The sequence below is a fragment of the Barbus barbus genome (genome assembly GCF_936440315.1).
Source record: "Barbus barbus genome assembly, chromosome: 30".
NCBI classification, from domain to species: Eukaryota; Metazoa; Chordata; class Actinopteri; order Cypriniformes; family Cyprinidae; genus Barbus; species Barbus barbus.
Window position 1 is genome coordinate 27,161,689 of NC_136758.1, and position 23,927 is coordinate 27,185,615.

Below are 23,927 nucleotides of genomic sequence, written 5' to 3' on the forward strand. Positions count from 1 at the left end.
GAAGAATAAATAATTTCTTGGATAATTTTAAAGTATTTGTGTAGCAATACTGGTCCAGATGTTTACAGACACACACACACGTTGGTTTTTGTGGTTTATGGGGACTCTCCATAGGCGTAATGGTTTTTATACTGAACAAACTGTGTGTGCTATTGCCCTACACCAACCCTACACTGTCACGGTGCACACAGCAGGGAGGACACAGGAAACGAGGATGAAACTCAAATAACATATTTACTAGACATCAGGCAGGGCAAGACAAGGCAGACACTGACAGGAACACCAGGGAGTAACGAGTAGACCAGACCAACTGGCACTACACAGACAGGACTATAAATATACAAGTAAATTAACGAACACGGCTGGACACGAATAAACTACTAATTACATGAAACGAGAACAGGAAACAAACCAAATATGGGCACAAGAGGCATGAACACATGACAGACACACAACAGTTCCCTTACATACACCTAAACTTAGCCTCACAGGAGACTTTGTGCATTTTTAGATTTTCAAAAAAACACCATTTACTATGTTTTTTAAGCCTTTTGAATTACGGGGACATAGGCAGTGTCCTCTTAAACCACCTTCATATTGTAATACCTCTGTCATACCCATGTCATTATACAAATTTGTGTCCTCATAAACCACATAAACATACATATACACACACACACCAGGAGCAGCCCCCCATCTACAATCCACACTGTCGGACCTGAGACTCGAAACCGAGACCTTCGGGTTACAAGTCCGACTCTCTAACCATTAGGCCACGACTGCCCCCATAAGTAAAGGGTACAATAAGCTATCACACGGTATTGTGTGAATTCTGTGAATGGGTGAATTCTCTAAAATGTTTAAGTATGATTGGGATTAATTTGCACTGATTTTTGTAGCCTGAAAAGTTTTTTTGTTTTTTTTTTGCATTTCAAAATTTCACATTTCAACCAAGAAAGACCATCTGATCATATGTTTATGATATATCACTGATGCCATCCAAATGGGAACAGTGACTTTGAGATGGATTCTGATATAACTGATGAATGTTTTAAAGTCAAGTCATTATGAACGTTTTAAAGCTTTTAATCAGTTAATCAGGTTTTGTAAATATAATCTGAACATATTTTAACAATGTATTTTTATATAAAAAATGATTTATTTGATCATTATTGTGTGATTATTAGTGTGTATACATATGGACTATTATTACAGGGTTACAGAAGCTTTACACCCTGCAAATGAACCTTCTGATGTTCTCTACATTTGTTGAGACAGTGAGAAAAAAATCACTGAAATTCTGCTACCCAACATTTTCCTAAAAACTGACATTTCAAAAACGTAAAAACCCTTTTGTTTCTTTATTAAAGGCCTCAACAACATTTAAAAGCTGAAAGAATTTTTCACATTTTTTTTTTCTATTTGGGTCTTTGAGGGTTAAAATAGCAAAACCATCCTATCACTGATTCTTGAGAAAAGAGAAAAAATGCTCCACAACTTCACCTTGCATTAGTTTTTATTTTAACAGTAAAACTGCTAGACTTTTAAATGCTTAATAAATATAAGACACATTACTATTTATCTAACATTGTTTGAGTGACAGGTGATATTGAGTGATAAACAGACATGAAAACAGACTTTTACTGAATATTGATTACAAGAATTGTTGAATTATTAATATATAATTATTAAAAATGACAATATTTATATATTATGATATTCTAATGGTTAATTAAATTGTTAATGAAAACGTTCTGTTAAATGACGCTAAAGATTTGGAAGCAACAGGTGAAAATACATAATCTGAGGATAAATATCAGCCTATAAATAATGTTGAGCTCAAGACACAAGCTGATCACTGAATGTATTCAAGTTCTACAACTATGAGAGATTCTCAAACTCATTGAGTCACTACAAAGACTGAATCTGGCTTGAGTTTGTCCACATCTTCAGTTCTATTGAGCAATCAGTTTGACTGTGATTGTAAGCATGAGTGATCAGGAAGAGATGTCAACCTTCCACGTGGAGCATAAGATGAGCTCCATAGACTTTAACAATTGTGCCTGTGTTTAGAAGATGAGCTCTGACACTCAGTTACCATAGTAACAGAGCAAGCTGTTGCTAAGAACTGTTTCCTGTGAGTGTGAAACTAAATCTTCCTCCAGGTGATGCTCAGAGACTCAGAAAGACAAAACTCCGGTTGAGCTGCGTTCAAATGTCTTCATAAAAACAATAGAAGTCTGTGGTGTTTCTCATTTAGATCAAAGTCAATGTGTGTGTGTTTCTACTGTATGTACACACTAAAAATAAGATTATAAGAGAGAAAGAGTTTACAGCTGTGTGAGTTAAAGAGAGAAAATGTGTGTTTCTTTTACTCAACTGTGTGTCTCAGTTGTTTCTCTGCAGATGTTGTTTAATCTCACACAGAGACACTGAACTGCAAGAATAAAGCATAAATCCAGCATAGAGGGGTTCAGAGAATGTACTGTTGAATGTGTGTATGTGTGTGAGTGTGTGTGTCTCAGAGACGCTGTAGAAGGACAGAGTACCGGCCGACCAGTCCAGATACACTCCTACTCTGTTAGAGCGACGTGAAGGGACAGATATTTCTGTGCTCTTATTATTGTGTCTGACAGTGAAACTGCCATTAAAACAGTCCAGACTCCAGGAGTTTTCATTGTTTCCAAACAAACAGTCATCACTCCATCCTTCCCTTTTAATTCCTTTATATGCCACTGACACATAAACTTTGTTGCCACTCCATTCAGCCTCCCAGTAACAGCGTCCAGACAGACTCTCTTGACACAGAATCTGATGACACTCGAATCTGTTTAGATGATGATGATACGGCTGCTTTTCTTTCACATGTGTCACCTTTCTGTTATTCTCAGACAGAGTTAGAAAATTGTTTGCTGTGTCTAAATCCAGTGTGAGATCACACGCATCTGAACACAAGAAGAGAGATTATAACATTAATAACACAACCAATTATGACTTCAAATTTTATGATCTATGCATATATGATATTGACACATGTGGTGTGAGTGAACTGTCCACGCTCATTTGTCAGTGATCATATCTAAATCTCCAATGCGCTGGCATTCAGCTTTTGAAGCCATTAATCAAATACATTTAAATGAGAATGAATGGCAGGTAATATCCAGTGCAGTGTGTGTTCTGAAACCAGTGAAAATATGCCATGAATTTGTGTAAGATTTCTGTCTCATGGTGGAAAACACAATGACATGAAATTACCACTATAGTCAGTAGATTGGCTGCAGAGGACCAATCATCAGCTCATCTGCCAGTTGCACTTCTGAATATAGTTCTTTTCACAAATTTTGATTTTGGATTTATATTTAGACATATTAAAAATCCCCATTATAGCATTTAAAAACATTGATTAATTTGATATATTAAAAATAATATTTTTTTTTAATTAAAAAAATATTTTATTTAAGTCAATAAGACAAGATTTCAATTCTTGTTTAGTTTAACTTAAAGTGCAAAAATCCCCCCAAGAATTTGGCAAAAGCACTCCTAAATTTGTACTTTTTTTTTTTTATCAAAACATTTTCAGAACCATGATGGGTTTTGTGTGTGTGTGTGTGTGTGTGTGTGTTTGTGTGTGTCTTACATTTCTGTGGTCCTGCTATAATCCGGAACTCTCCACAATGATCCACACTATGCAAACAGGAGATTATGAAAAAAAAACCCATAAAATATGAATATAAACATTTGTTTACATTTTTATCATAAACAGAAAAAATTATAATGAAAACTAATTACAATTAAAATTTAAATTTGAAATTGCAAAGATGAGATGTTTGAAGTAGGATCAGAGACTTGAGTCTGTTTGAACTTCAGTCAAGAGTTCAAGACATGTCCTTATTTTCCTGTGCAGTATGTATATGAGTGTACGTGCTGTATGCAGGATCTATGTACATATGGGTTTTCAATTACTTTATAGCTCACACATGTACAAACACACTTGACAGGATGATTGTTAGTGTTGAACATACTTGAGTTTGTCCAGTGTACAGTTTGGATCAGAGAGCAGCTTGACTAATGATTGTCCTGGGTGATTGTAGCTCAGATCCAGCTCTCTCAGGTGTGAGGGGTTTGAACTCAGAGCTGAAGCCAGAAAACGACAGCCTTCCTCTGTCACCATACAGCCAGATAATCTACAAACACACACACACACACACACACACACACACACACACAGACACAAACACACACACAAACAACATCACGTTTTATTTGTCTCTTTTAGTGTCTTGGGGAAAAAAAACAGTCAATATAGTTTAATTTGTGTTATGAATCAATAAATTGAGAGAAGCATATTATGATTTCTGAAATAAAGGATATATTTTGATTTCTATTGAAAACCACATTTTTATTGCGCATCATATAACTTGTCATTTCTAGCAGAAAAATCAATGGACAGAAATATATTGCCTGTGTATATATATATATACTTTTTCACACAGGGCCATGTGGGTTTGGATTTTGTTTTCCTTTCATAAAAAAAACCCCTTCATTTAAAAACTGCATGTTGTGTTTACTTGTGTTATCTTTGATTAATATTTAAATTAGTTTGATGATCTGAAACATTAAAGTGTGACAAACATGCAATAAAATTCAAAATCAGGAAGGGGGCCAACACTTTTTCACACCACTGTATTACAAACACACAGGAGATCAGGACCGGATCAGAGGGCATCTTTAATTTTGTTATGTTCCGTGTTTATTCATATAATATTGTTGGATGCTACGTGCTGCTGTGTGCTCTTTCTCTCTCTCTCTTTCTGTGTCTCTCATCTTGCCCACTGATCTTTATTCATTTTAATATAGATCAGTGAATTTGCTATTGTGATGTCATTTAGTGATATTTAGCTACCAGTTTAAGCTACTTGCAGTTGGCAGCACTGCTCAAAAGTTTTTCAACATGCCTAAAGCCTGAGATACACTGCACGATTTTCAGCTGTCGCAGATGAAAGACTCGCGGCGATTTCTGATTGGCCACGATTGTTTCACGATGCCAATCTTTTGTCTGGGACAGCTGAAAATCGTGCAGTGTGTTTAGGGCTTAACACACTGAAGCTTGACTGCCAGAGTCCTGTACCTCTTGCCTGCCTTGTGTTGCTCTTGTAGTTTTGTCAGAGATTGATACAGTGTAAAACTTACTCAAGTTACAGCTTATTGTAGCCTTCAGAATAAGTAGCCTAATTAGCATTCTTGTTGTGCTATGTGTTTCTCTGTGTTGGAAGCTGTAGGGAGGTGGGTGCCATTTTATTTCTGTGAATCTTTTTCACTTGTTTTTGCTTAGTGAGTTAGCGTATATTTCTGTTGTTACATTTCTTTTGTTTTGACCAACCAATTTTATTTTTACTTTTCTCTGTTACTCCCTTACCCTTGACCCTTACATCTGGGACATAACAATTTCATAGTCAAAATAATCTATATCTGTTTTTTTCTTACCTCAGTATGTTGAGTTGACAGTGTGAAGTCTTCAATTTATCAGACAGAAGCTTCACTCCTGAATCCTGCAGGTCATTGTGACTCAGGTCCAGATCTCTCAGTGAGTTTGATGATTGTAGAGATGAAGACAAACTTTGACAGCACTGATCAGTGAGGTTACAGCCAGCAAGCCTATAACAAAAGATGTACAGTACAACACAGTTAATTAAAGAGAAGATGGTGGGTTAAAGATTTTTTACTGTGTTAAAATAGTGTTTTCTGTGCAGAAATGACATTGTTTACATATTGCTCACATAAGTGATATTATAATTTCCATCAGCAGATGAACTCTGAATATTTAATTGATAATCAGCTCAAATATGTTTAAATTAGTGTGTTACTATGAACCTTAGTTTATATAAAATATCTTATACCACAACAACAACATATGGATTCCTGTAAATGACTTGGCCCTAACAACACCCAAAGTCATGGGTTCACAGAGAACACACATACTGAATGCACAGTATCACCCATAAATAAATCTGATATAGAAGGAATACAGAATAAATTGGAAAGCCATATATAATGTAGTAGTTAAAAAAAGTTTATTTTTAAACAACAAGCTGGACCAAATAAAGACTCACTGGAGTTTGATAATATATTACAAACACCCAGGAGATCAGGATTAGAGCAGAGGGCTTTTTTAATTTCATATCCAAGTGAATCTTTATTTATTTATTTTAACCTCAGTATGTTGAGTTGACAGTGTGAACTCTCCAGTCCATCAGACAGAAGCTTCACTCCTGAATCCTGCAGGTCATTGTGACTCAGGTCCAGCTCTCTCAGGGAGTTTGATGAGTGTAGAAATGAAGACAAACTTTCACAGCACTGATCAGTGAGATTACAGCCAGCAAGTCTACAAAACAGGATGAAATATGGTTAAATAAAGTGGATATATTGTGTTAAAGTAGGGTTTTCTGTACATGGTACTGAATACATGGCATGATTAATATTTTTATCAGGAGAAATATTCTGCATCTGGACTGACATTCAGCCTAAACTAGTATTAATTAGTCCTTTATAAAAGTAATAAGAGTAATTTTAACATGATACATGAATTCATGTGACTTATATGGCACTAAAACACCAAAGTGGAGGGTTCAATTCCCAGAGAACACACATAGTAATAAAATGTAGAAAACAATTAGCACTGTAATTTACTAAAATTATTTGCCAAATGAATAAATATAAACAAAGCTGATATTAGAACATCTGCCCACTTGTCACCGATTTCAAGGCACATTTTATTTTTCTATGCAGTATTTTTGAATGTGTACATACAAACACACAATATGTCACTAGATGTAATAACTAATCTCAGCTTCAAGTGATCACATTGTTTACTGACCATCTGATACATACTGGTTTAGAAAATGACAATAGCCTATAGGTCTGCAAATATATTACAATCCCCCAGGTAATCATGCCTAGACCAGAGGGGACCTATAATTTCATAACCAAGTGAATCTTTATCTGTTTTTCTTACCTCAGTATGTAGAGTTGACAGTGTGAACTCTTCAGTCCATTAGACAGAAGCTCCACTCCTGAATCCTGCAGGTCATTGTGACTCAGGTCCAGATCTCTCAGTGAGTTTGATGATTGTAGAAATGAAGACAAACTTTCACAGCACTGATCAGTGAGATTACAGTCAGAAAGTCTATAACAAAAGATGTACAGTAACACGGTTCAATAAAGAGAAGATGGTGGGTTAAAACATTATTTTTTGTGTGCTACCCATGGTACTGATTATATACTGAACACGACACATATTCTATTCTTCACCAGGATGAAGCTCAATTGTGCCTAGCTGACACATGAGAGTAAACCTCATTGGCTCCTGCTTGTCAAGCAAGCGCATTTGAGCTTCCGTTTACTATTTTTGATATTCTTTATAAATGTGCCTATACTTTCAATGGATAGAAAAATGACAAAGAATATTTAAGAAATATCTACAATTGTGTTCCAGGAGTCTGATGTTTGGAGTGAATCGGAAGAGACTAAATAATTCTGACATTAAAATATTGTCCTCTTCAAACAGCTTCTGATTTTCCTTTACATTATCATCATGTCAAAAACAACAGTGTCATGATTTGGAGGAATTATAGTGTTTCTGTGTAAAAAACAAACAAACAAAAAAACATGTTCGGATTTAATCTCCAGTCACATAAATTAATACTCACAGAGCTTTTCTGCAGTTCAGTACAGCTGATATCAGTCTCCTTCTACCCTCATCTGATGTGTTGTATTTCTTCAGATCAAACTCATCAAGCACCTCCTCTGATATTTGAAGCATGTAGGCGATCGTTGAGCAGTGACCGGGAGAGAGTACACTGACAGAGCGAGTCTCTGATTTTACAAACTCCTGAATCTCTCTGTACAGAGTCTGATCCTTCATTTCCAGCAGACAGAGGAATAGATTGATGCATCTGTCAGTTGAGAGATGTACATCACCCTTGATTTTGTCTTTAATGTACTGTGTGATTCTCATGATGGTCTCTGAGCTGTTCACTATTTGTGTCAGCAGATCCTGTAAGAGTCTCTGATTGGACTCCAGTGAGACGCCCAGCAGGAACCGCAGGAAAAGATCCAGGTGTCCATTTTTACTCTGTAAGGATTTATTAACTGCTGTTGTTAATAGCTCATACAGAGATTTTTCCAGACTGTACTGCTTATATTTTTTATTCAGAAATGACTTCAGTGATTCTTTGTTCTTGGTGACACAGCAGTAAATAACATATAAAGCAGCTAGAAACTCCTGAAAGCTTAGATGAATGAAGCAGTAGACTTTCCTCTGATGAATCACAGATTCCTCCTTAAAGATCTCAGTGCAAATCCCAGAATACACTGCGGCATCAGTGACATCTATGCCGCTCTCAATCAGGTCCTCCTCATAGAACATCACATTGCCCTTCATCAGCTGTTTGAAAGCCAGCTCAGCAAGTTTCACAATCATGTCTCTGTTAGACTGCAGGATAATTTTTGGATCACTGTCATCATACTTCTGATTCCTCGTGTTGATCTGAGTCAGCAGGAAGTGGATGTACATTTCAGTCAGAGTTTGAGGGATTCCTGCACTGTCATCTTGTTTCAGGAGGTTTTGAAGCACAGTGGCTGAGATCCAGCAGAAGACGGGGATATGACACATGATGTTGAGGCTTCTTGATCTTCTAATGTGTGAGATGATTCTGCTGGCTTGATGCTCATCACTGATTGTCTTTCTGAAATATTCCTCCTTCTGAGGCTCATTGAATCCCTGAATTTCTGTCACACGGTTGATGTATTTTGAGGGGATCTGATTGGCTGCTGCTGGTCTGGAGGTGATCCAGATGAGAGCAGAGGGAAGCAGCTCTCCTCTGATGAGGTTTGACATCAACACACCCACTGATGAAGATTTATTCACATCACAAACCTTCTCATCATCTGAAAACAGTGTAATTCTGCTTTCATCCAGACCATCAAAGATGAACACAGCTTTACACTCCTCATAAGTCTTGGAGTCCAGATCTCGAGGTTCAGGAAGAAAGTCCAGCAGAAGTCTGTGAAGGCTGTACTGGTGATCTTTAATCAAGTTCATCTGTCGAAATGGAAGCACAAACATGAAATCTACATCCTGATTGGCTTTGCCCTCGGTCCAGTCCAGAATGAACTTCTGCACAGAGACGGTTTTTCCAATTCCAGCGATGCCTTTGGTAAGAACAGTCTTGATTTTGTCTTTCTCCTCACATCCTGATTGATGTAAGGGGTTAAAGATGTCATTGCAGCAGATTGGAGTGTCTTGTGTTCTGGCTTTTTTCTCCATCTGTAAAATCTCATGTTCTTCATTCATTCCCTCACTTTCCCCCTCTATGATGTAGAGCTGTGTGTAGATCCTCTTCAAGATGGTTTGATTCTCCTCTAGTTTGATTCCCTCAAATAATCTCTCATACCTCTTCTTCATGCTGGTTTTGTGTTGGTCTTTGACTCTCTGTCTGACGAGGGTCTGACAGTCAGAGTCAGTGCAGGTCAGACGGGGCATCATTGATATGGTCTCTTTGTGCTTTTTTACTCTGCAGAAACAGTGAGACCAACAGAAAAATCGAGAAGCAATGAACTGAAAATCAAACAAAATAAATTTTTTAATAACTGGTTGGAGCAGTTTATTTTGTCTTTATCTCTTTGAATACTTACAGAGGAGCAGAAAAACTAAATTAGCCTCTATCTGTCACAATCTTGGCACTCCTGTGAGTTTATTTCTGGTCATTGGTGACAGGATCTTGGCACTTCTGTTATGCTTTTGTGTCTCAGCACATAATTTGTTTCATTCCTGACCCTGTGTCTTTTAGTAAGTGTATAACTTTGGTTTCATTTACCTCGCTGTATGTTTGCATCTATGTTATGTTTTGTATTTTCCAGCCCAGTCAGTTTGACCTATAGTGTATGTGGCAGTGGTCTCCACTACAGGTTTTGTTTTTGGACCTCCAGTAAAGCCAATTTAAACTCTGTCCCAAGTCCTCACCTCTCCCTGCACAACACTTGACTAATTGCCCTTTTTTTCTGATGTTCTATTATTTTACAGACATTTAACACAGATGGAAGTCAGTCACAGAAATACATGTCACAGAAATGTATCTTCAATATTTAAAAAAAAACATAAAACAACCTTGTAGAGGGATTTGTCTCCTCTTCTGTTTTTTTCCTCTTTCGAGTTGCAGGTGTGCTATTGTTATGAAGAAAAACAATGAGTGTTTATAAGTCATCTTCTATTTACAAATATTCAAAAGAAAACATTACACAAAGTCTCAATATTCAATATCTTGAAAACAACTCATTAAAAGTTTCACAACAGCAGTTAAATCAAGTTTATACTCACTCAGGGTTAGAGGTCGATGCTTCATCGCTGAGATCAGGGCGGAGTCTCCTGAAAGACTCATCACTCTTCACAGACACACAGCTGGGTCCTGGAGATGCTGATTTATGTGTCTGAACATCCTCCTCCTCCTCCTCCTCTTCTCTCTTCTCATAGAGACTCATTTCACAGGCAGTGCTGTAGGAGTTGACAATAACATACATTTGAACTAGACAAACAATAATAATAATAATAAACTTCCTGAATTCTTATACCATACAACATAAAAAGATATACGGAAACAAACCATACTGTCCTGCCAGCCTCACAAATACACATAATCTGAACCACAAAGCTTTGAATGAATAATACATTGTCAGCAGATGTTCAACTCAATTCTCAGTGCAACAGTTTCATAAACTCATTGTTGACTGTCAGGATTGTGTTCACTTGAACTTCAACTCTTCTAAAATTTTCACTTCCTGATTCCACAATACAACCTTGATTTTGTGAACAGCTAAGATTCTCAGTCAGTAGAGCTGCAGCCACCCTGATCAATAGAAATCACTCTTTACATGTATATCACTTATTGTACAAATAAGTAATTTATAACTTTAATAAACTGTTAATTCAGACACATAATCAAAGGTTAGCTCTTTTGATCAGCAAGTACCTAAAGGCTACCAAGAGTAAGAAAAACTCATCAGAGACTAAAGCAACTGTAAATATACATTACTGTAGAATTATACATTATATACATTACACATCAAATTTATCTTGATTTAATGCATGATTTAATGCATGTGAATGAATCCAGAAATGTGTTTGTTCAAACCTACCTTTGTCTCAACAAAGACAAACATCAATCATAAACTTCATTAAGTTCTTTCTGCCTCTAAATCCTTAAACAGCTTTTTTTTCTCTTGGTGTTGTCCATGTTCTTCTTTTCACCGAATTGAATCTTTCACTTTTGACTTAAACTGGTTCAACTGGTTTGTCTGTTTACCTGTAAGAGAGATAAACACTGAAAACAACGTTGAGCATATGTAAAACAGGTCAACCAGTTCCTTTCTGAATATGCCAGTCACAACATAGTTTCAATACAGGAAATATACATTTATTTAAAGTCAAACAAAACATGTACAGGGCAAAACATAAATAAAAAAAAATAAACACCAACATAACTGTGCAAATGTTGGAAGGGGGGTATGGAAAACTGTGGAAGCAATATGGGATAAAAAGTCCCCCAAACCCACTCTTCAACCAGAGAAACTTTACAAGAATGAGATAGAGTGAAGCAAAATCCAGGAGTTTCTTAAAAAGGTTCCCACAGGTGCTGCCCATTTGTTAGTAGAGCAGTCCCATCAACCAAGGAGGAGTCTCTGCCCAACAGACTGGAACTCTGATCAGTGGCTGTAACACCACATCTAATCCAAATATAAACACAAACCTGTGTTTCCTGTAGTGCCCTCACTTTACCTGCAGTAAGATGACAACAACATGCTAAGCAACAAAGCTAAAGCTGCCTCCCAAAGTATAATAATGCTTCCCATTTAAACCAAAAGTTTTACTTTGGTGTTTGAACTTACCTGTTCACATAACAGTCTTAGTAAATCACAGTCACAAAGTGGCACTCATCAACATCATTGACTAATGGAATACCATAAGATCTTGTGATCTTGTACTGGACCAGTGGTGAGAAGACAGATTTATTAAGGCTGGATATTCAGGTGGAGCAGAGAATGTCAGTATCTTCACTGACATCAAGAGAAAAGAAGTGGTTAATGGTTGGGAAAGCCAAAATGCTATGTTTTAACTGGTTCACAATGGCATGAATGAAGTCAGCTTGTAAATGATTCATATCACAATATACAGAAATTAATTTACAGCCTATAGTTTCGGTCTATTAAACAACTCTTTGAAATGGCATACTGAATTGCAAAATTACCCATACTTAAAGGATTAGTTCACCCAAAATGAAAAATAACCCATGTTTTACTCACCCTCAAAGTATCCTAGGTGTATATGACTTTCTTCTTTCAGATGATTCCATTTGGAGTTATATTAAGAAATTATCCTGGCTCTTCCAAGCTTTATAATGGCATTAGATGGGTGTTTTTGTTCAACAGTCCAAAAGTAGTCAAATAAAGCACATCCATCCATATTAAAATGTGAATAAAGGCCTCTTGTAGCGAATAGATGCATTATTGTAAGACAAATATCCATATTTAAAATGATATAAACACCTTTTTCTCACTTTTGGTAACTGTCGTAGGTGGAAGCCATTACGGCAGATGACGTAGCGTAAACTCCTGAGATTAGAGACAAGTGTGGAAACGCGACGGAGAGAGAACAAAACCAAATGGAAACATGGCAAAACTTGTAAAAGTGTTATAATTAATACTTGATACTTTTAACTTTTAATATAACAGTGTTGAATCATATTAAGTACCAAACATGAAACAATTTTTTGTTAGGAATCAGACTTTTATTAAAAATTGAATGTTACAATAATTAATTGCAAAGATATTCTCAAATCCTCCTGATTACTGAGTCTCTGCAAGACTAAATCTAACACGAGTTTGATCCACATCTTTAACTCTATTGAACAATCACTTTGACTGTGATTGTAAGACAGACAATGGAGAATGACTGTTCAAGAAATTCAGAAATGGCTCCTAGAATCAATGTGAATCAATTGTGATCTTTTGATTAAATACAACCTTGATTCGAATTATTTATGGCTTTACTAAACTGTCGCAGGATAGTTCTGTTTTCATTACTATAATACCATGTGACTGCAAAAGCCAGACTAAATTTGATCAACAGGTAATTAAAGGCTGCCCTTAGAAAGACTTAGACAAATTTTACATTAGAATAGGATAAAAATACAATTATTTACTCATGCAGATTGGTTTACCAATCAATGAGAATGTGTTTGTTCAAACCTCTTTCTCAATAATGAAGAACAAACACAAACGTCATTCAGTTCATTCTGTCTCCAGACAGCAGCATTAAATTGATCTGTTCCTAAACATTATTCCCAAACAGCTTTTCTCTGTTGATGTTGTTCATGTTCTACGTGTCAGAAAAGATAATGTTGAAATAGTTTCACTTTCGAAACTCTCCAAAAAATTTCTGAAAATGTGACCAAAAGTACGGTGGCCGAGAAGTGCAAAACAAATCACGATTCTGAAAACAAAATAACAAATTACAAACGCAAATCTAAAAAACAAAATAACAATTCAGAAAACACAACAACAATTCAGAAAACATTATAACAATAAGAAAACATAATGACAAATCAGAAAACAAATTAACAAATCAGACAAAACGGAAGAGGTAGGTATAGTTTGAGACAGCGCCATTGGATTGGGAATAGATTACTCATCGCTGATTGGACAAGATATCTGTCAATCAATGTGTACAGGAAGAACGAGAAGAAGAACAGATGGTAGAGCATGTGTCATTGTGTTTTTGGACGCAATCGACCAGAGTTCGAGTCCACCTTTTGCCAAACTTTTTTTTTTCTTCCTTTTCAAATCTCGTATCGCATCGGAAAGGCATTTATTTACAATAAAAATTAAGGAAATAATCCAAAAGTTGAAAATAAAGTATCAGGTAGGTGTAGGGAGAGCTTTATTGTACCAATAAGGTGGCATCAATTTGAATTAAAATGATAATTTACACTCAATACGTTATTATTGCATACTGTTTTTTTTACTACAATACTGAGGTGCAGATAATTGCTACTATTTGCAACAAGTAGTATACATAGCACAAAGTCTTCTTCTTCTCGTTCTTCCTGTACACCTTGATTGACAGATATCTTGTCCAATCAGCGATGAGTAATCTATTCCCAAACCAATGGCGCTGTCTCAAACTATACCTAACTATATCTGATTTGTTAATTTGTTTTCTGACTTGTTAATTTGTTTTCTGACTTGTTAATTTGTTTTTGGATTTGTTAATTTGTTTTCGGATTTGTCATTGTGTTTTCTTATTGTTATGTTTTCGGAATTGTTGTTGTGTTTTCTGAATTGTTATTTTGTTTTTTAGATTTGCATTTGTAATTTGTTATTTTGTTTTCAGAATCGTGGTTTGCTTTGCACTTCTCGGCCACCGTACTATTGGTGGACTGCTGTTGAGTACCACAGAAAATAATGTCGACTCGTCCATTAGTTTGTAAACATGTAGCCCACCAAAACCGTGTTTATGGGAATGTTCACATTCTTGGTTTTTGTTTGTAAACAACTCACTGTTTATTTGAGGGTTGATTATTATTATCTAAAATTAAAAAACAACTAAATATGGAATCTCATATGCAACTCATAGTTTTCACATGACATTCAAAGCAAATTAAACTTTACAATTCAGGAGCATTCAATTATTTAATCTGTCTTTTACCAGTTTGCATTTGTTCTTCATCTGTATTTCTGTTGAGTTTGCTCAGCAGTGTGATACAGAATGTTATAATGTTGGACAGTGCGCAAAGATCAAAAAGATATTTTTTAAAGTCCACATCTAATCCAAATCCAAATAGCATGTTTACAGAAACACTCTCATTTTATCTGTGCTGTTTATCATTAGTTAACATAAGAACTGATGTTCATAAGAATCTTCAACATCTTCATAAAGATTTTACTGATAGGTTTAATAAATAAAAATAAGTTTGCTTTTCTCAAGTCGAGATATTAGAAAAAAAAGTACTATTATTTTTAAATATATTACATTATATTATACTAACCAAGTATGAAATGACAGAAACTCATCCAATTTAATTCACCCTCCAATTATAAGCCAGAAATTAATTCATTCATACAATTGTTCATAATGACTAGTGTGCCTTGGAAAAACGTAATTACAGTATGTGACAATATTTGCTTTTTATATGCTGTTGCACATATTTACACATGCAAAAACCTCCAAAGTATAATACAAATTATTTAGAATAAGAGGAGGTATATCAAATCACAATATACACATTTAAATATGTGACCCTGGACCACAAAACCAGTCAATTTTTTTGAAACTGAGATTTACACAGATTTCCATTGCTGCATGGTTTGTTATGATAGGACAATATTTGGCTGAGATACAACTATTTGAAAATCTGGAATCTGAGGGTGCAAACTAAATAAATAAATAAATAAAATAAAAAAATAAGTTTTGATATATTTACGGTGGGAAATTGACAAAATATCTTCATGGAACATGATCTTTACCTAATATCCTAATGATTTTTGGCATAAAAGAAAAATCTATAATTTTGACCCATACTTTTGGCTATTACTACAAATATACCCGTGCTACTTAAGACTGGTTTTGTACTCCAGGGTCACATATAAAAAACAGATCAGGCCTATATTTGTAGGACACAATTCTCTTTGAAACTGCTTTGAAGGTACTTTTCAGAAGTGTGTTTAGTTTCAATAGAACATGAATTTACCAACTGCTTCCTATGAGCGAGAAACTAAATCTTCCACCAGGTGGACCTCAGAAACTCAATTGTCAATTCAAAATTCAACAGTTTTAGAAAAAAAAAAAAAAAACTGTGATCTGTCTCATTTAGATTGAAGTCAAAGTGTGTATGTTTCTGCACACACACTGAAATTAGGATTAGAAGAGAGAAAGAGTTTACAGCTGTGTGAGTTAAAGAGAGAAATAATGTGTGTTTTTCACTCAACTGTATCTCAGTTGTTTCTCTGAAGAGGTTGACTGATCTCACACAGAGACACTGAACTATCATAATCAACCCCAAATCCAGCATAGAGGGGTTCAGTGAATGTGGTGTTGAATGTGTGTATGTGTGTGAGTGTGTGTGTGTCAGAGATGTTGTAGAAGGACAGAGTACCGGCCGACCAGTCCAGATACACTCCTACTCTGTTAGAGCATTTTAAACTGAGAGGTAACAATCTGCTCTCACTATTGTGTTTGACAATGAATCTGTTCATTGCACAGTACAGACACCAGGATATTTCATTATGTCCAAACCAACAGTCATCCGTTCTTTTCCTCTTGATTCTTTTATATGCCATTGATATAAAAATATGACCACTGTTCCATTTAACCTCCCAGTAGCAGCGTCCAGTCAGACTCTCTCTACACAGAACCTGAAGACACTCATCAAATCTCTCTGGATGATCAAGATATGGCTGCTTGTCTCTCAAACGTGTCACCTTTCTGTTCCTCTCAGACAGAGCGAGATGAGTGTTTGCTGTGTTTGGATCCACAGTGAGATCACATGCATCTGAACACAAGAGAAACGTTAGCTAACATGTTAGTATACTAAGAACACCGAAGGAAAAAAAAAACACTAACAACAGGGTAATACTAGTAAATCGTACCTATGAGATTTTTTTTTTTTTTTTTTAGAAAAGCAAACAAAAAAACTGGTTATTCCATGGTAGTGATGCCAAAACATACAAATTTAGAGATTCTTCTCTCATCCAGTTTCTACAGGTGCAGCATTTATACTTCGGCTGCACATGATAGAATACTTTATTATATTGTTATCTTTCTTGACCCAAGAATTATATTTCCTTCTTCCGTAAAGTGAAACGCTTGCTCTGGCTGCTGGGATCCGGAGGAGGCTAATGACGCTTTCCTGTCATATAGTCAGGCATGCACACTTAAGCCAACAGAATGCAGGCGAAACCGGGGTAATGCACAAAAGCCTAGCTGTATTGAAGAAAACTGAGTTAACGCGTCTACATGACCACATGCAATGTTGGCTTATTGAGTATAAATGTGCATGAATGCATATACATGAAAACATGCTCACTGATTAAGTTGTGCAATTGACTCCTTAAAGGTTATTGCCAAGTGTGTTTACACACACAAGGAACTCGTCTTGGTGTTGGGATTCAAACGGCTTAATGACTATATAATGATTTAATTAACCTAACAATCCAAAAGGATTCAGTGTTCAGAGGTAGTGTTGTGTTGGGTTATAGACAATATTGTTTGCTCAATATAAAAATAATAGAAGACTCTCTCTGTTTGTGACCTACATTTCTGTAGTCCTGGTTTAATCCTGATCTCTCCTCCATGATCCACACTACAAAAACACAAGAGGTGAGAATCATTTTATATAAACTTAAAAATTAACAAATACTTTAAAAACTGCTATCCTGAAATCAAATCAAAATACAAAAATTAAATTTGAAATTCGTTTTCTCTCACACTTTATTTTGCAGAGCTCCAAAATAAAATCATATTGGAGGTAAATTACTGTTTTGGGTGAACTACATCTCCAACCTCAGGCAGTCTCTTATGATTCCTTGAGAGATCCTCAAGATCCTCTTCTTAACACTTAAAACGAAAAGTCCTAAAACACTTGTTTCTCTGCATTTTATAGAAGCATTGCATAAATTAATAAAAATACTTTTTTCCTCGCCATTGCAAGTTTACATCTCACAATTCAGACTTCTTTTCTCAGAATTGCGTGATATAAACTTGGAATTGTGAGAGAACATCAGAAATACAGTTGAACATACTTGAGTTTGTTCAGTCTGTAGTTTGGATCAAAGAGCAGTTTGACTAATGATTGCCCTGGATGATTGTAGCTCAGATCCAGTTCTCTCAGGTGTGAGGGGTTTGAACTCAGAGCTGAAGCCAGAAAACGACAGCCTTCCTCTGTCACCATACAGCCAGATAATCTACAAATAAACACAAACTCAAAATCACATGAAATCAGTTTTTAACATCTTATCTTTGTCATTTTAAGGTAATTTAATTTACTTGGATGTACTCCTTGTGTAATTTTTTTAAATGTATTTTTTTTCATTAACCTGTGTTGTTTATGGTCACTTTGAATAAAGTGATGTAGCACTTTTATCCACAGATCATTAATTACAGGTTCATCTCAGCTGGAGTCACTCTGGGTTCTGAAAGAAGCACTATGTCAAAGTGTTGAACGAGAAATGATCTCTGTAATTGTTCGTTGCCACTCAACACAATTCATACTTTTTTGTCCTTTTATTTTGTCATTCAAGTATCATTATTATATATAGCTTTTCTTAATTTGTTTCTATTTCTTTAAAGTTGTTATTTGGTTTATGATTGTTGTTCTTGCTTAAACTGTAGTGTTCATATATAATCACCTATCTGAATGATTGGGCCATTGCTGCTTCTTCAAGAAAGTTTATTATTTTCAAGTGTTAAGTCTTGTCAGTTTTAACATTAATTTAAACATTGATTGATTTTAAGCCATTCAAGCGTAAGACACCGCAAATGAGAACTCAGTGTGGGAGTAGTACACTGATTAATCATTTCTGTGTGTGCAACACCTGAAGTGTGCACACACAGAAAGCCACCTCTCAGACAGTGAGTACTGAATTGAGTCCTCTTTTGCAAATATGTCGTGTGAACATAAACAGTTAAGAAAATATCAAATGTGTGTCAATAGAACAGGTCAATACATTGGGTCTTAGAATGACAACTGCCTCATATACCTTCTGTTATCTATGTTTACTTTAATCAAAAAGCAAAAGAAAGAGAATCATTCACTGCTCTTAACTAAGTAACTTCTATAGCTTTAATAGTTATGTGTATATTTACTTCTTACAGTAATTTAGTCTTAAAAGGCACTGTAAAGTACTGTTTAATTTGTATCTTTGTTCTGTAATTGTGTTATTGCTTGTAATTGGTTTATTTGTTTAAGGATAGGGTTAAAGTAAATTTGATTATTGACTGTTTACATGCCTTTAATGCCTGAACTTTAAATTAGTTAGGCTAGTATTATTTTTGCTGTGATCGTAAATTGAGAGAGACAAATGATGCCTGTATATGGTGCAATAATTTTCAAACAGGTTTGAGCAACAGACACACTGCTGACCCAAGAAATCAGGACCAGAACAGGGAGCATCTTAAATTTCATAACCAAGTGAACCTTTATCTGTTTTTCTTACCTCAGTATGTTGAGTTGACAGTGTGAACTCTTCAGTCCATCAGAGAACAGCTTTACTCCTGAATCCTGCAGGTCATTGTTACTCAGGTCCAGCTCTCTCAGTGAGTTTGATGATTGTAGAGATGAAGACAAACTTTCACAGCACTGATCAGTGAGGTTACAACACGGCAACCTAAATTGAACAAAGCACAATTATTCTCGTGTATCTTTCCAAAACATGCAATTCATTAGTGTTTTTTCATGTTTTTTTGATATGTCAATTTACTGTATCTCAAGGGATTCCAAACTCAGTCCTGGGGGCCGAAGTCCTGCAGAGTTTAGCTCCAACCCCAATTAAACACATTTACATTTATTCATTTAGCTGACGCTTTTATCCAAAGCGACTTACAATTGCTATATATGTCAGAGGTCGCACGCCTCTGGAGCAACTAGGGGTTAAGTGTCTTGCTCAGGGACACATTGGTGTCTCACAGTGGATTCGAACCCGGGTCTCTCACACCAAAGGCATGCGTCTTATCCACTGCGCCATCACCACCCACACCTGAACCAGCTAATCAAGCTCTTACTAGGCAAACTAGAAACTTCCAGACAGGTGTGTTAAGGCAAGTTGGAGCTAAACTCAGGACAGTGGCCCTCCAGGACTGAGTTTGGACACCCCTGCTGCATCTGGATAGAACATTTTACTGAAAATCACTGACCTCAGTATGTTGAGTTGACAGTGTGAACTCTTCAGTCCATTAGACAGAAGCTTCACTCCTGAATCCTGCAGGTCATTGTGACTCAGGTCCAGCTCTCTCAGTGAGTTTGATGATTGTAGAGATGTAGACAATCTTTCACAGCACTGATCAGTGAGATTACAGTAAGCAAATCTATGACATAGGATGAAATATGGTTCAATAAAGAGATGGTAAGTTGTTGCTGAACCCTGACAGATACATATATGGTAATTGTTTTTAAAAAGCAATACATTTTGAGGTTGTTAGGTACAATGTGGAAACACTCCATAGCTGTTTTCAAGCACTGTAAACAACAGCTTCAAAGGGCTTATTGCTTTTACAATGGTTACTACATATATCTGGCAATGTACATTGACAAGCTCAATAAATTGGAAGGAATAGTGTGTTGGAAAAACATTAGATATGTTATGACACCAATCCAAATGGCTAATTATAGTATTAACGCTCCAAAATGTCATATATTTTTTGTGAGTGTCTACATATTCAAGAATACAGGAAATAAATACAGGCAATGAAGACAAATGACTTTATTTTAGTTTTTTATAAGCCAGTAAGTAGGCAATTACATGTAAATGGTTAAAACAAGAAAGGCCAATGAGATCACTGAATGGATGTGACCATAGTGATTTAAATTACGAAAAAGGTCACCTTTTCTATTAATTTAAAGAATTATGTATTCCTGGAAATGGACTGAATTTATATGAAAAAGAAGGCATGATTTTCTTTTTATTCCCCATTTTTCAATTTTGTAAAAGAAAAAAAAAGGAAGACTATATAGGCTATATAAGGTCTAAGAACTGTTTTTCAACTGTTCAAAAACTGCCTGTTCAACTGTTAGAGTGAGAGGGTGCAAATGTTAATGGGAAACTCAGCTACAACCTTTACTAAACCGACACATTTGCATAGGTGTTCATGAAAGGAAGAACTTTTTCACTTTAACTAAAATTCAGTTTCATCTACAGTAACTTAAATACTCACAGGGCTTTTCTGCAGTTCACCACAGCTTGTATCAGTCTCCTTCTGCCCTCATCTGATGTGTTGTATTTCCTCGGATCAAACTCATCCAGCACCTCCTCTGATATCTGAAGCATGTAGGCAACTGTTGAGCATTGAGAGGGAGAGAGTTTCCTCACTGAGTGATTCTCTGATTTTACAAACTCCTGAATCTCTTTGTACAGAGTCTGGTCCTTCATTTCCAGCAGACAGAGGAACAAATTGATGCATCTGTCAGCTGAGAAATGTTGATCACCCCTGATTGAGTCTTTTATGTACTGTGTGATTTTCTTGATGGTCTCTGAACTGTTCACTCTCTGTGTCAGTAGATCCTGTAAAAGTCTCTGATTGGACTTCAGTGAGACGCCCAGCAGGAACCGCAGGAAAAGATCCAGGTGTCCATTTTTACTGTATAAAGATTTATCAACTGCTGCTTGTAGCAGCTCATACAGAGAGATTTCATTGAACCTGTACCACGTTTCCATAAAGAACTTAAGTAATTTCATGTTCTCAACAACATGGCAGTAGAATACAAAGAAAGCCGCTAGAAACTCCTGAAAGCTCAGATGAATGAAGCAGTAGACTTTCCTCTGATGAATCACAGATTCCTCCTTAAAGATCTCAGTGCAAATCCCAGAATACACTGCGGCGTCAGTGACATCTATGCCGCTCTCAATCAGGTCCTCTTCATAGAACATCACATTGCCCTTCATCAGCTGTCTGAAAGCCAGCTCAGCAAGTTTCACAATCACATCTCTGTTGGACTTTAGGGGTTTCTCTGGATTTTTCTCATCATACTTCTGACTCTTCATGTTGATCTGAGTCAGCAGGAAGTGGATGTACATTTCAGTCAGAGTTTGAGGGATTTCTGCACTCTCATCTTGTTTCAGGAGGTTTTGAAGCACAGTGGCTGAGATCCAGCAGAAGACGGGGATATGACACATGATGTGGAGGCTTCTTGATCTTCTAATGTGTGAGATGATTCTGCTGGCTTGATGCTCATCACTGATTCTCTTTCTGAAATATTCCACCTTCTGAGGCTCATTGAATCCCTGAATTTCTGTCACACGGTTGATGTATTTTGAGGGGATCTGATTGGCTGCTGCTGGTCTGGAGGTGATCCAGATGAGAGCAGAGGGAAGCAGCTCTCCTCTGATGAGGTTTGACATCAACACACCCACTGATGAAGACTCATTAACATCACAAACCTTCTCATCATCTGAAAACAGTGTAATTCTGCTTTCATCCAGACCATCAAAGATGAACACAACTTTACACTCCTCATAAATCTTTGAGTCCAGATCTTTAAGTTCAGGATGAAAGTCCAGCAGAAGTCTGTGAAGACTGTACTGGTGATCTTTAATCAAGTTCAGCTCTCGAAATGGAAGCACAAACATGAAATCTACATCCTGATTGGCTTTTTTCTCGGTCCAGTCCAGAATGAACTTCTGCACAGAGACGGTTTTTCCAATTCCAGCGATGCCTTTAGTAAGAACAGTGTTGATTTTATTTTTCTCCTCATATCCTGGCTGTTGTAAAGGGTTAAAGATCTCATTGCAGTAGATTGGAGTGTCTTGTGTTGTAGGTCTTTTCTCCAACTGCAAAACCTCATGTTCTTCATTCACTCCTTCACTCTCTCCCTCTATGATGTAGAGCTGTGTGTAGATCCTGTTCAGGAGGGTTTGATTCTTTTCTAGTTTGATTCCTTCAAACAATCTCTCATACTTGTTCTTCATGCTGGTTTTGTGTTGGTCTTTGACTCTCTGCAAGCCATCATCCACTGGTTGGAGAGAATTGTTCTCCATGCCATCAGTCTCCTCAAGCAGCGTGTCTCTCTGCTGGACTGCTGCTTGGACAGGCTGCTTGCTAAATAAAAAACATAAAATAAATAATAATAATAATAATGAATTAAAAACAATAAAGGTAAATTCTAAACACCTTAGTTTTGCTGTAAAATATTTCTCTATAATTACCCTAAACTGTGTAATGAATTGTTGTCCCAGGGCTACTTGATCAACTACAAGTAATCCAATATAACAATACAAAAACACAATAATTGTAACTTAATTCATCACCACTTCAATATTTTCACCTCAAAACCTCATGTATTTTGTTGTAGTTGAAATAATATCTCATTGAACGATTCACTGCAGCCATTAAATCATGTTTATACTCACTCAGGGTCAGAATTCACTGCTCCATTGCTAATATTAGGGGGATTTCCAACAGTTTCATTACTCTTCATAGAAACACAGCTGGGTTCTGGAGATGCTGCTTTACATTTCTGAACAGCATCCTCCTCCACTGCAAAGATACATGGTGAAAACTCCTAGAACCCAAGACACTCCAAACTACTGTAATGCTATCTTTAATCCCTCACATGAACCAAAATGTGACATGAACAATAAAACAACAATAGTAACAAGTAGCAAAACTTTAGTAACATTTCTTACTAAAGGAATTGTTGGAATCTCTAATATTAGGGGGGCTGCCAATGGACTCAAAGCTCTTCATAGACACAAGACCATGTTTTAGAGATGCTGCTTTATGTGTCTGAACAGCACCCTCCTCTTCTACAAAGACATGGAGAAAACAACAGTCAGAACACAGGACACTTCAATCTACTGCCATCTTTAAAACCTGATATGACCCAGAATGTAAGGAAGATATAAACAAGCTTTTCTTACTAAAGGCGTTGCTGGAATTGGAATCAATAATATTAGGAGGACTGCCAATGGATTCGAAGCTCTTCATAGACTCAAGACAGGGTTTTGGAGTAACTGCTTTAAACAGCACCCTCCTCTCTCTTCTCTCATTGACACTCATTGTAGAGGCAACCGTCCAGGAACTCCCAGAACAAGATTATGTAACAAATTACTTAAAATATATACAAGGAATGTTAAAAACATGTAACTCTTTGGTGGCCTATAAAGTG

At 36.3% G+C, this 23,927-nt stretch overlaps 2 protein-coding genes across 2 annotated transcripts; both read right to left on the reverse strand.

Annotated features, from left to right (window-relative positions):
- Positions 1–1,073: 1,073 nt before the first annotated feature.
- On the reverse strand, positions 1,074–11,643 carry LOC306850685 (NACHT, LRR and PYD domains-containing protein 3-like). The gene is made up of 10 exons (XM_079386474.1): positions 11,191–11,643; positions 10,376–10,549; positions 10,166–10,222; positions 7,707–9,572; positions 7,013–7,183; positions 6,212–6,382; positions 5,485–5,655; positions 4,023–4,184; positions 3,638–3,684; positions 1,074–2,945 (listed from the first exon to the last, which is right to left on the reverse strand). The coding sequence occupies exons 2-10, from the start codon at positions 10,534–10,536 to the stop codon at positions 2,389–2,391; spliced, it is 3,363 nt and encodes a 1,120-aa protein (XP_079242600.1). The 5' UTR covers positions 10,537–10,549; positions 11,191–11,643; the 3' UTR covers positions 1,074–2,388.
- Positions 11,644–15,352: 3,709 nt separating this feature from the next.
- LOC306850684 (NACHT, LRR and PYD domains-containing protein 3-like) lies at positions 15,353–23,833 on the reverse strand. Its single transcript, XM_079386473.1, has 9 exons — positions 23,680–23,833; positions 23,446–23,565; positions 23,170–23,296; positions 20,978–22,858; positions 19,961–20,131; positions 19,264–19,434; positions 17,851–18,012; positions 17,365–17,411; positions 15,353–16,601 (listed from the first exon to the last, which is right to left on the reverse strand). Exons 1-9 carry the CDS (start codon positions 23,816–23,818, stop codon positions 16,045–16,047), a joined length of 3,375 nt encoding a protein of 1,124 aa, XP_079242599.1. The 5' UTR covers positions 23,819–23,833; the 3' UTR covers positions 15,353–16,044.
- Between the last annotated feature and the right edge of the window lie 94 nt (positions 23,834–23,927).